This window comes from Eschscholzia californica, unplaced genomic scaffold (assembly GCF_041429995.1).
Source record: "Eschscholzia californica isolate CP2 unplaced genomic scaffold, dmEscCali1.0.p SCAF_3, whole genome shotgun sequence".
In the NCBI taxonomy this organism is placed as follows: domain Eukaryota; kingdom Viridiplantae; phylum Streptophyta; class Magnoliopsida; order Ranunculales; family Papaveraceae; genus Eschscholzia; species Eschscholzia californica.
In genome coordinates this window covers 35,448,568-35,461,858 of record NW_028238420.1, presented here as the reverse complement: position 1 = coordinate 35,461,858, position 13,291 = coordinate 35,448,568, and the positions used below count along the sequence as shown (strand labels likewise).

The window sequence follows — 13,291 nt, the reverse complement described above, 5'->3', positions numbered from 1 at the left end:
TATTCGAAGATATTTCAAGATATATGAAGATCCATAATATGTAATCTTTTATATTTAGGATATATCTTGTAACTATCTAATGGTAATATTAAGTAGATCTTATATCTTTTCCTAGTTTAGTTAGAATAAACTTGGAAACTCTAAACCCTAATTTCTCTATAAATAAAAGAGAGTTCTAGGAATTAGATCATCGAGGTATCTCTGCCCAGTGTAACCGATCAAACCCACGAGTTGGTGGCGATTATTAATGAAACAATTATTTGTCCGTGGATGTAGATCGTGATTATCTGACTGAACACGTTATATTATCGTGTCAATTATTTTAATGAATTTCTCCGATTATCACATAATCGTGAGTTTAACATGGTATCAGAGCATGTTATTTGTTCGTATTTTTTTTTTGTTCCGCTTTTCCCAACGATTCCACATCGTTGTGTCAATCACCTATATTTTCTTCCGATAATCATCATCTTTGTCGATGGTTGCGTAGCTTTTATGTCCATATATCTTTGTATATCTTTTTTGGGCAATTTGATTATCAACAAGATTATAAATGGAACATTGACAACGAAGAAATGGTTCATAAAGGTCGAATATACTCAGTGCAGGATAACACAACAATATGGAGTTTTAGAACATATTTTCCACAATCATTCATGCATAAATTAATCCCAGCCAACAACTAGGTTGAGAGAATTATTTTCAAGCGATTTCTTTAGCCGAGAACAACTAAGCAAGAAGAACATGTTTTTCATTATTTCAACCGAAGACAAACGTGTTTCCTTTTTTAATCCGTCAATCATGCAAATCTGAGGAAAATAAGAGACAAATTCTTTTTGTACGTATTTTGTTTCTCTCCAAGTCGGACACTTCAAAAGTTCTCGTGTCCTGACTTGCGGGGGATATTGAGATACATGTGCAACACGTGTATGTACGTGACAAATCAAGAAGACGAGATCCAAAGAGTATGAAGAATTTAGAATATTCCAAGATATATGAAGATCAAGAATATGTACTCTCTTATATTTAGGATATATCTTGTAACTATCTAATGGTAATATTAAATAAATCTTATATCATTTCCTAGTTTAGTTAGAAGAAACTCGGGAATCCTAAACCCTGTCAATTTCTCTATAAATAAGAGAGAGTTCGAATTAGGTCATCGGGTTATGGCTGACCAATGTAACCGATTAAACCCACGAGTTGTGGTGATTATTAATGAAAAAAATTATTTCTCCGTGGATGTAGGTCGTGATTATCCGACCGAACCACGTCATATTATCATGTCAATTATTTCAATGTATTTCTCCGATTATCACATAATCGTGAATTTAATAGTGACTCCAACATCATAAGACAAGGGATATTTTAGTCTTTTCACGAAGAGAAAAACCAGAATACCCCATGTCTTATTCCCAATGTGGGTCTCAGGAAGTCATCAAGGAGTTACTTTTATCATTTTGGGGGGAGGAGACGCAGTGCAGGCGTGCCCGCCACCCCCACTACACAGACATGTTGTTATTTTTAGGGGTTTTGACTGAATAGGTCAAAATAATGTTGAAAATGAGGAGAAAAACACAAAACATTTGAAAATTATTATTCAAATAAAAAAATAAAGGGAGATTTTATAGGGCCCCCTCATTTTTGTTAAAAGGCTTCCCCTCAGTGATAATTTAGCAAGTAAAATGGTTCATGGGGAGGCCTTTTAACAAAATTGGGGAGGCCTTATAAAACTTCCCAAAAATAAATAGAGACTCCCCTTTTGTCATTTTGTGTAACTAATTTTTAATTTTTTCCTTTAAATTTTATATTTATATAACTTTTTTTTAGATGTCAGATTTCTATGAAACTTATATGTATAGAATGGATTTTTCATTAGCTTTCTAACAAGATCCATACTCAATCCTTTTTTTTCAAAAAAAAACTCGGAGAAAATTCTAACTGTTTTTTTTGCAAACTGGATTTGCAAAATGTAAACTGCAATCTGCGGTTGCAAAATATAATCGTGAATTTAACAGTGACTCCATCATCGTAAGACAAGGGATATTTTAGTCTTCTCACCAAGAGAATGACCAGAATACCCCATGTCTTATTCCCAACGTGGGTCTCTCAGGAAGTCATCAAGGAGGTACTTTTATCATTTTGGGGGGAAGGGACGCAGGCCTGCCCGCCACCCCTATTACATGGGCATGTTGTTACTTTTAGGGGGTTTAACTGAATAGGTCAAAATAATATTGAAAATGAGTAGAAAAACACAAAACATTTGATAATTATTATTCAGATAAAAAAAATGAATAAAGTCAAACCCTTTTGTCATTTTGTGCAAATAATTTTTTATTTTTTTTCTTTAAACTTTAAATTTAGGGAGATTTTAGAGGGCCCCCTCATTTTTGTTAAAAGGCCTCCCCTCAGTGATAATTTAGCAAGTAAAATGGTTCATGGGGAGGCCTTTTAACAAAATTGGGGAGGCCTTATAAACTTCCCTTAAATTTATATAACTTTTTTTTAGATGTTAGATTTCTATGAAACTTATATATATATAGAGAGGATTTTTCATTAGCTTTCTAACAAGATCCATATTCAATACTCTTTTTTCAAAAAAAAAATCGAGAAAATTTTAACCGTTTTTCTGCAAACTGGGTTTGCAATTCTTGCAAACTGGAATTGCAATTCTTGCAAACTGGAATTGCATAAACTGCAATCTGGAGTTGCAAAATATAAACTGGATTTGCAAAATGTCTATTGCAATCTTAATTTGCAAGCTTTATGGAAGGTAATCTCTTGTTGCAACTGTATTTGCAAATCGAGAAAAAAAAAACTAAAAACTAAAGTTTCTTCTTCTTCAAATCTGAAAAAATCTTCTTCATCACCAGATAAAACCTTATTAGGGTTTCAGATCTGGTTGTGCATCGTCATCAACATCAAAATAGAATTCATCATCAACATCAGATTCATTATCTTCATCAATAAAATTAGGGTTTCAGTTTTTCTAGGATTTGTCACAATATTATCAGATTCACCATTATCACCCAAATAAGAGTTTTCTCTCACTATAATACCACCAAATCGGTTATTAGGTGAATTTGATGTTGAAGAAGAACTGAACCGAGAAAAATATCAAGATGAAGAAGAAGATTCGAACTAGAAGAAGAAGAAGATTCGAATTAGAGAGACTGAAAAATGAAATTGATTACAGAGAGCGAGAGAGGAAGAAACAAAACTGAACTGAGAAAAATATCAAGATGAAGAAGATGATTCGAACTAGAAGAAGAAGAAGATTCGAACCAAAGAAGATGATGAAGAACCCTAAAAATTTCTGAGTTCTTTTGAAAGAGAAAGTGAAGTTTATTAGGTAAGGGCATTTCGGAACCCATATTATTTTTAATATTATATATCATTACCTATAATATTTTGACAACTTCTAGTTCATGGAAAAGAATTAATACTTGCTTTTTTGGTTAATATGAACAATATTTGGACCTATACAACCATTAATTATTACTCCCTCCGTCCCATATTGAATGACCTAATTTCTATTTTGGGTTGTCCCATTTTAGTGTCATGTTTCTAAAAATAAAGAAAAGAACTTTTCGCTCTTTCCAACAATACCCATTACTATAAATTTAATGACAACTTTATTTAAAAGTGATTTCAACTTTTTCATTGTAAATTACAAAAGTTAACGAGGTTACAATTGGAAAAACCATGTTATTTTTTAAAGTCAAACTCCAATTAATGATGTTCCCTTAAAAAGTTAGGTTTTCAAATTAGGTCATTCTTTTTTGGACTGAGGGAGTACTTTTATCATGTTTGAGTTACAACAGGGGCGGACCCACGTAGGGACCCGTGGGGTCACGGGCCCCCACGACCCATAGTTTGGTATTAATTCCTAAGAGAGGTAAAATGCATTAGATAGTTAAAACTCCAGGTTTCTTTCATCAAGGAATAGTTAGTGTTTTGGTGTTATCTCATGTTGTCCACTGTCTTAACTTGGGAGAATCCCTCAGCCCGCACTTTTTTCTATTTTCAATTTTTTAATGACTAAATATGGATATGCCCTCTAGTTTGTAATTAGTTATGTTTTTAACCCTATATTTCTTCATTTTGACCCCCTATTTACCGATCAGTTCACCATTTAGTCTTTTTTCATTATAAATTCAAATACTCCATTAACATTGTTAGAGATATTTTTCTCTATATCATCCGTATTCCTTCTTTTTATTTCATTTTCTTATACATACATATATATATATATATATATATATATATATATATATATATATAAAGCACAATGGTGTTTTTTGAGCTCGACCGTAGATTTATCTCCGGATATTCATGATCGTCGGATATTCATCTTGATTTTTGAAATCCAACGGCTCATTTATAACTCTGTTAATTATGCACGGTTATCTTTACTTGCAGTTGTAATTTAAGCAGTTTTTATTATTTTTGTAACTTACTAAAACTGTCTATTTATTTTTATACCCTCACTTTCCTAAAGAGAGAACATTCAGCTTAGCACCTAAAAACTTAGTCTAAGGGATACTACCGTCATTTGACATTTTTAGACTAAATTACGGGAGAAAATCGTGGGGGAGAGGATACTACCGTTCTTAACTCTCCCTTAAAAATCTCCCACTTATTTACAAATATAACTAACTCTTCTATTAACTCTCTTAACTTCTTCTTTCAAATTTAAATTCCACATTTCACACCAAATCCCGGGAGAGAGGAAACAAGAAGGATAATTTCATTGTAACTACCTACAGATTTTGATTCATAAATAGGAGAAATTAATGTCACGTTTAAGTTTGTCTCTTTGAAGTTGGATTATCTTTGAAGAATTAACCTCATGTTTTATTTGTTTGCAGATTTTCATCGATGATCTGGATGTAAGTACATTTTCATTTATATTATGGCAGATGTCTCCATGTTGATTTGTATAACTTATATCACACTTTTTTTACTTATCGTTGTAGATTTGATTAGCGGTTACCTGCAATTTTATCTATTTTTTTTTTTAACAAATTCAAGATTGAAGAATATTAACTTCATTTTTTTTTAATTTCCTTCGCTCTTTATAATGTTTCATAACTTATATCACACTTCTTTTACTTATCGTTGTAGATTTGATTAGCGGTTACCTACAATTTTATCTAATTTTTTTTTTAACAAATTCAAGATTGAAGAATATTAACTTCATTTTTTTCTTTTGAAAAATTGGACAGGGAAAGAAGAAGGTAGGAGAAACAGTCACATTGGTAGTGAGAGAGATAAGAAGAAAAGAAAAGGAGAGAAAAGGAGAGAAAAGATAGACATTTAAGAGACATTAGTTGAAGAAGAATGTGGCGGAGATAAGAAGGAAGTAATAATATTGTTGTTAAATTTTTGTTTAATTGCTACATTCTTACATCTTTGTTAATTTTTTTTACAGATAGTATCATACATAGATTTTTACAGATAGTTCCTTATATATATTTTTTTATTTATTTCTTCAACGGCTACATGGTTTCCTAATGTCATTATTTGTTAATCTAAATATAATCTTTAGGACTTTTAGATGACTTTTGGCCATTAGTTATTCAATTTTCTCTTAATTCTCAATTTGATGTAAAAGATGTTTCTATTATTTTTGCTAAGAAAATGTGGCAAAGAGGAATCTGAATTTGATTAATGAAGATGAAAAAACATATAAATTCACTTTACCATCTTTCATTGGGTATTGAGAAAAAGAAGAGATAGTCTTTATACATCTATCTACCCTTTCTCCGTATGATTTTGTTCCAGTCTTATTGTTTTTTGACTTACCTAAAATTTATGTAGATGTACGATTTCTTTCTCCCACCTTTTAGATAAGTAGTTAAAAAACAAGCCACACGTACATATAGTTTAATAATATTAATGAGCCGGTTGATCGGTTATACATACTTTTAACAACTAGGTGTCCACCTTTTAGATAAGTACTTAAAAAACAAGCCACACGTCTATATAATTTAATAATCCTAACGAGTCGGTTAATCGGTTATATATACTTTTAACAACTAGGTGTCCACCGCGTCCTACGGACGCGATAGATCTCTTTTGGCTAACGCCTTCATGTATGAGTCAACCTAAAATATGTGGCCTTCTACTCATCGATTGTGTCGAGTATGTCTTAGTGGTGCGTCTATATTGGGACCACACGTAACCTAGACGTGTATGTGTCGATACATACACGTCTAGCTTATGCATGACCCTAATATAGACGAACCACTAAGACATACTCGACACAATCGATGAGTAGAAGGCCACATATTTTAGGTTGACTCATACATGAAGGCGTTAGCCAAAAGGGATCTACCGCGTCCGTAAGACGCGGTGGACACCTAGTATATATATATATATATATATATATATATATATATATATATATATATATGCGTTATTTTCTGACTATTTTGCTAAAATGAGTTTGTCCATCCACTTTCCTTAACTTCTCTATGTACAGTTCGAATGTGTATAAGACTACTTACTGATATCGATTTCAATCAAAGTAACTCACAAGGCGATAGTGGTTAAATTAGATTCGAATGTACCGATAATGTACAAAACTTACTCGCTTTCACATCACATTAAAAAAATTCGACGATTTTGTTCTAACTAAAAGTGCCCCCACAAAGAAATTTTTCTAGGTCCGCCACTGAGTTACAAGGATCTACATCTCCATAGAATGTAAATAATGTTGAATCAAATAATGTATTCACAAAAACTCAAAACTCTTTTTTTTTTCATTTCACAATTTGATAAGCAAACAACTCATACTAGCAAAGTGTAACAGTGTATAACAACTGAATGGCGATAAATTCGGAACAAGAGGAACCCTAAGAAGTCAGGAATTTGAAACAGTTCCCTAGCATTTCATACAATCAATGGCCGAACTCTTTTTTTTTTTTTTTTTACGAAGATATAAAAGAAGACCTTGGTCATGTTCACCAAGTAAATGATCAATTTACTATTGAATTCTTGTAGAATATCAGAAATGAATGCAATAATTAGATCAAGTGAAAAAACAAGTTTGACAAATCATGGTGTCTGCACATTTGAATCCTTGGTCTTGTTATTATCCTCGGAAGATCCACGGGTCTCTGAGTCGGATTGTCGGATTTCCTCAATCATCCTTACTACTTCATCCATCTTCGGTCGCATATCTGGTACCTTAGCAATACAGGCCATGGCTATCTGCAGCATTTGAACCATCTCTTCTTCGATATTCGGGTACTTCATCAACTCCACATCAAAAACCTCAGCTGTCCATTCTTCTCGGACAACTGACTGGACCCATCTTGGCAGATCAATCACATCTTCTCGTCCGGGTGACTGGAGTGGAGCTTTGCCTGTAAGCATCTCAAGGAGAAGAACTCCAAAGCTGTAAACATCTGATTTCTGAGTTGGTTTTCGTGTTTCTATCACCTCAGGAGCTCGGTAACCTACAGTTCGAGACGGGGTTGGAGGGAAATTTAAAAGTGAAGTCATTCCAAAATCTGAAATATAGCTTTCAAGTTCTTGGCTGAGGAGCACGTTTGAGGATTTTATGTTTCCATGGGTAAATTTCCCGCCTCCCTCAGAGTGGATGTGAGCAATTCCTCGTGCAGTTCCAAGTGAGATCTTTAGTCTGGTATCCCAGTCTAGAGGACTTCTTCCTGTGCTTGTGTTTCCTGCTTACAGCAATAGAATTTGACATAGACATTAGTAACATACGAAAGATGCCCCAATCTGACAAAGAGAGCCTGAAGCCTAGCAGTTCTCAGTGGGATTAGCTCTGGATTGTACATGGCTCAATCCTCGATCCCACCAATTAGAGCCAAGTAAGTTTCGGCCAAGTTTTAACAAAATCATATTTATACATTTATGATATATTTATTAGTAATTCAAATTAAACTCCAACTATTCAAAGCCTCATATATAACAACTAACTTGAGGATTCGGCATTGGATCAGCTTGGGCTACCTTGATCTCAAACCTCTATGTCCGAGTTACTTGGGTTTATCTGCTACTTGGGCCCAGAAAGCAACTCCTACTTGTGTACTCGTATGCATTGCCAAAAAACTGTCTATGAGGGCATACCAGATGTATTTTACTTCTTTGAACTTTCTTATTTAGTGTGTGAAAAAACGTAAGCCCCCTTAATCGATAATTGATACTAGATTTTGCATTCAGATTTGTACATTGGTGGTATATATTTCGAAAAACTGGAAAGATAAGGATCACATAAAACATACCGTGCAAGACTGAAGACAAGCTCCCACCTGGAACATAGTCAAATACAAGGAGCTTCTCATCCTTGGAGTAGTAATAAGCACGTAAAGGTAGAATATTTGGATGCTGGCTAACCCTTCCTACTGTTTCCATTTGCTGTTCAAACTCTCTCTTTCCCACTACCACTTCCTTCAACCTCTTCACCACTACTGTTGTTCCTTCCTCCAATACCGCCTTATAAGCAGTTCCATAACTCCCCTTTCCCAGCACTTCGGCCGATGCCCTCAATAGATCCTCAAGATCAAAGTTGAAAGAACATCCTTCGAAGAAAACCAACTTGTTCTTCGCAGCTTCTTCCACGCCACTTCCGAACTCCTTTTGTTTTTCGCTTCTTCCACCAGAAGATGCCTTTCCTTTATCTGCACCATTACCCTCTTTCTTTTTTCTTTTCAAGCAACACAATGTGAGTACTAGTAGTAGAAGAAACAACAATGCAGAACCCCCAACTGCAATAGCAATTATAGCTCCTTTACCTAACTTTTTTCGCGAATGCTTTTTTGGTATATTTGGCGGTGGTAGTATAGGAGAAGGTGAAGGTGAAGGGAGGGGAGCAAAGCATTTATTTAGAGTCAGAGGTGGTCCACATAAACGTGAGTTTCCAAGAAAGGAAGATTCAGGGAACTTTTGAAGAGAAGACGGTATTGATCCATTTAACTTGTTGTAGCTCAGATTCAAATGCTTGAGCTTCATAAGGCTGAGACTGGGAATAGGTCCCGAGAGGGAATTGTTCTGAAGGCTTAATCCAATAAGTTCGGTCAGATTCTGAATCGTTGGTGGAATTCGGCCAGTTAAGGAATTGAAGGAAAGATCAAGTACATTGAGCGTAGGGGAAAGGGAAGCAGGGATTTCACCTGAAAAATTGTTGTTCTGGAGATAAATACGACCAAGTGAAGGTAGATACAAAATGTCAGAAGGAACATCCCCATTAAGGCGATTCGATCGGAGACTTAGAGTCCTAAGAGCATCAAGTTTTCCAAGAGTTTGGGCCGGGATTGGGCCAGTGAGTCCTATAGCAGGAAGGCGAAGGGCAACAACATGAGTTACATTGGCGTCGCAAGTAACACCAACCCAAGATGAACAGATTGGCATAGAAGAATTCCAATTGAGTCTCCGACCATGGGGAACCGAAGCAGCAAAATCAAGAAGTGCTTGTCTATCAGAATTCAGGTCAGCAATGACCGGAAGAACAAGAAGAACTAGTAACAAAAAGGAACTAAGTGATGAATAACAAGCAGAATTGATCTTTGGTTCATTCATTGTGGCCCTTCTTAGCAATTTACAGAAGTGTAATTAAGAGAGAATCATCACAAATGTTTCATTTTTCGCCTGATTCATAGAAAAGCCATTGATATATAATTAGTACTGAAAACAATAAATCAAACAGATGAGACCCACAAATTACATATAAATTAGAGAAGACTAGTAACTAACAAGTCTTGTTGATAATGAGATAAAAGTTCTACTTGTGAAAGCTTGTAACCAAATAAGACACTCATAAGTTAAGACCAAAAATAAAAAGAAAGGAAATAAAAACTGATACTATTAGGTAGTATTTTGTCTCCTTCTTGATAGTAGTTTCTTCATAAAGGAGATTCTTTTGCTTTACTCTATTTTAAGAGCTTTATAGGAGGTTGTATTTTATTAAAGGAAAAAACTTCTAATCTAAAGTTAACATCTGCTAAACAACCACACTAATTTATCATTTATGATTAATCAGGTGATTTACTCTATTAATATGTTATATAAATGAATATAAAATAACCCACATTATAGAATATGACATGTAATATTATCGAATATATCTATATAAGTCGGACTCCTGCCATACTTCGCCCCCACTGTTCGCCCCTAGCAACCTTGATATGCCCATACCCAGTAATCAAAATGCAATGAATTACCCATATTGAAGTTTTTGTATTTTCTTTTGAATGGTCAGCGTGCCTCGAACTCTAGACCTCTAAGGTGGAGGATCAAACCTCTTACCACTCCAACCAAGGGTTGTTGGCAAGTTTTTGTATTTGCATCGAATCAAATCGTCCTAAACACTTCTCATGTAGTCAAACAAAGTCTTCTAGAGTTTTTTCTTTGTGGGTAACAACTACCAAGAAAGAATCTATTTTCAGAGTTAAAGTATTCTGAAAAAGGGAATTTTGGCCTGACTTTTTTCAAGGGCATACCCATTTCTTTCTTTCTTTCTAGTTGCATTAAAACAAACCCTAAATTTAAGGAACAATGTAGAGTTCCAACCAAACACTGATTACTAAAGTTAAACATTAATCCAAAATTTTTGGTGCTCCATCCACCACCCTTTGGTGCAGCGGTTGGACACCCCTCTTAGGCCTCTTTCATGTTGTCGGGCTTTAGGCCTCCTTCATTATGGTTTAAATTAGGCAGTTATCGTGTCATCACATCTTCATGATGTATCAATGCCTTGTAACGACTAACTGAGATCGTAGTCGATTTCTCACCAAAAAAAATATTTGGTGCTCCCACGGACTAGGCAAGTCGAAGGGCACTAGGATTGGGCCTAATCCGTGTTGAACTGGAACAACACGAACATAGGGTAGTCCAAATGCCCTCGGCCTGCCTGGTCCGAGGCACACAGAGAGTGCCAAGAGTGAAGGCCGGGCCGAGCAAAAAGGCAGGTTACTTTTAGAGGCATGGAAAAGATTATTCTTTCCTCTGCTAAAGAACATAATGCACTAATTACTATAAAATATTACTATGACAAATTGGTCCTCTTAGGAAGTGGGCCCATTTAACCTACTACTGGCGTATATTAGAAAATTATGCTACATCATATCTATCATGAGCCACATGAGAATTTAACTACTCCCCATGCCAAATGGATAACAGGTAGGTCATTATTATTTATACAGTGCCAGGTTGTTAACCTGCACGATCGGCGCATATTAGTCCTACCTCAATTTTAATACAAAACTAATTCCAGAAATGCTCTGAAAATGCAGAACTTACCAGATAAAGTCATAAAGATTTGATGATGGGATTTGTTGAATTTGAATCCATGAACATGGGTTGAAGATCAGAACCCACCTTTCAAACTTCAAACCCTAAGCAGATCTGTTGAAAAGAAATGATTTTTAGGAAGAAAAAGTGAAATTTGTAAGAACATATTGAAAAACTAACTACATTATATGAATAACAGTTGGATCTTGAGAATAACCCTTTTCTAATTTGAAACCCTAACCCTAGTTGATAAACTTTTCCATCATAATCATCTTTTTAGTGGACATTTTGCAGGGCAAAACTTTCAGAATCACAGAATAAACTACAAAAGCTAGAAAAGAAAATGTGAACAATTGATGATAAGAATTAAAGTTTTAAAAAGAAAAACAAGCACTAACTAAAAAGAGAAAAAGATTAAAAAACTTTTGAATATTTTTCTTACAGCTTGACCAAAGAAAAGAAGAATCTTCAAAAGCAAAGAACTTTTGCTTAATTGCTTCAAATTGAAGATCAAGTATTACTAAATTGAAGAACCCAAATTTGCAGAGAAGACATTAAAATTGAGCATAATGACTCAAACCTTATAAGTAATTTTCTCGAATTTTAGCTGGCATTTATCTGAAACTTTCTTTCTTAGAACTCCATTATAGCTGAGCTCCAAAACCCAGGTTAAACCTCGAACTAATTACTCACTTGGAAGAGAGTTGATGAAATTCTCTTTTAAGCAGAAGGAAGTTTGGGAAATCCCCAATTATTATTAGAACTTTGTTTTCACTGAAATCAGAGCTTTCTCATGAAAATATAGGAAGTACTACTAAAATGGCTTCAATCTCAAGATTTCTAGTTGAAAATAGTAGACATTTGCCTTGAAATTAACAACCTCAATAAAGAATGAAATCTGCCATTAAAGCTAGAAAATTCGAGCTGGAATTCTCATTGTTAGTGACACTAAAGAATTTCCGTTTTAGAGTAGAAACAAAAGAAATTAGGGTTTTATGAAATTTTAGAGAGAGAGAGAGAGGGAAAGATTAGCTAGCTGCTGTCTCTGTTTTTACAAGCAACTGAGCCAATCCCTTCTCCAAAGTGCGTGCCCTTTTGTTGCTCCTGGTTTACTCTTTGTTCTAATTACAATATCTATTAAATAACCTTCTAATACTACTTAATTACGTAACTTACCCTTCCAGATCCATCCAACGGTTACGAAAACTAGATATAAACAATAAGCCATGAGATAACAGCTGAAGCACGTGACCTCTTCTGTAGTGGTTTGCATCTCTTTCCATGTGTTCGTTAAAGGTCTTATTAATTGGGGTACTTTGCTCGAAGTAGTTTATCCCTCACAAATTGCCTAACTAAATATTTGTACTAAATATCAATGTCATGTAATGTACTTATTAAAGTGAAGAAAGTTAATGTTACAATAGTTTGTATCGATCTCGACCTATATTGTCCAGTCAAATGTGTTAGTGGCGGGTTAAAGGGTTGCCAACCAACCCATTATGTTTTAGCATGTGAGGGCATCAGGCACATTACGTCGTGAACTGAAAATCTAATATAAACCATGCAACCGGCTAACATGATGTGAAGGTGTTGTCCTAAATGTGGACGAGTGACAATTAAGCGTGGTCCTGATGTGTCAAACATAGCACAATGCTCTAGAAAACCCTATGTGCATCAAAGCTTGCTACAATGATAGTCCTACGAGGAAAATGAGTTTAAAACTCTATCTGCATCAAAGCTTACTATAATAATAGTCCCAAGTGAAAAATGAAAAAACTCAAGTCACGACCAACGGAATAGTGTTTTGGCATCTCACTTGTTAATTAGTTATAAGTTAATGTACACAAACTTAATGTAATATAAGATCTAGTCTCATACTATATAAGTTCAATCACTATACCTACTTCTTTTCTCAACGCAGTTATCATTTTTCTTATTAGCAAAGGAAAGGTTCCTTTCTAAGAAAACCATTCATTCTTGAACTTTTTCATCACGTACAGTCTTCGGCGTTTGGAAATCTGACGGTGAG

At 34.7% G+C, this 13,291-nt stretch overlaps 1 protein-coding gene across 1 annotated transcript; it reads right to left on the bottom strand.

Moving 5' to 3' along the window:
* Nucleotides 1–6,738: 6,738 nt before the first annotated feature.
* LOC147549851 (Leucine-rich repeat protein kinase family protein) lies at nucleotides 6,739–12,355 on the bottom strand. The gene is made up of 4 exons (XM_086669941.1): nucleotides 11,843–12,355; nucleotides 11,272–11,376; nucleotides 8,259–9,621; nucleotides 6,739–7,694 (listed from the first exon to the last, which is right to left on the bottom strand). The coding sequence occupies exons 3-4, from the start codon at nucleotides 9,550–9,552 to the stop codon at nucleotides 7,063–7,065; spliced, it is 1,926 nt and encodes a 641-aa protein (XP_086526067.1). The 5' UTR covers nucleotides 9,553–9,621; nucleotides 11,272–11,376; nucleotides 11,843–12,355; the 3' UTR covers nucleotides 6,739–7,062.
* Between the last annotated feature and the right edge of the window lie 936 nt (nucleotides 12,356–13,291).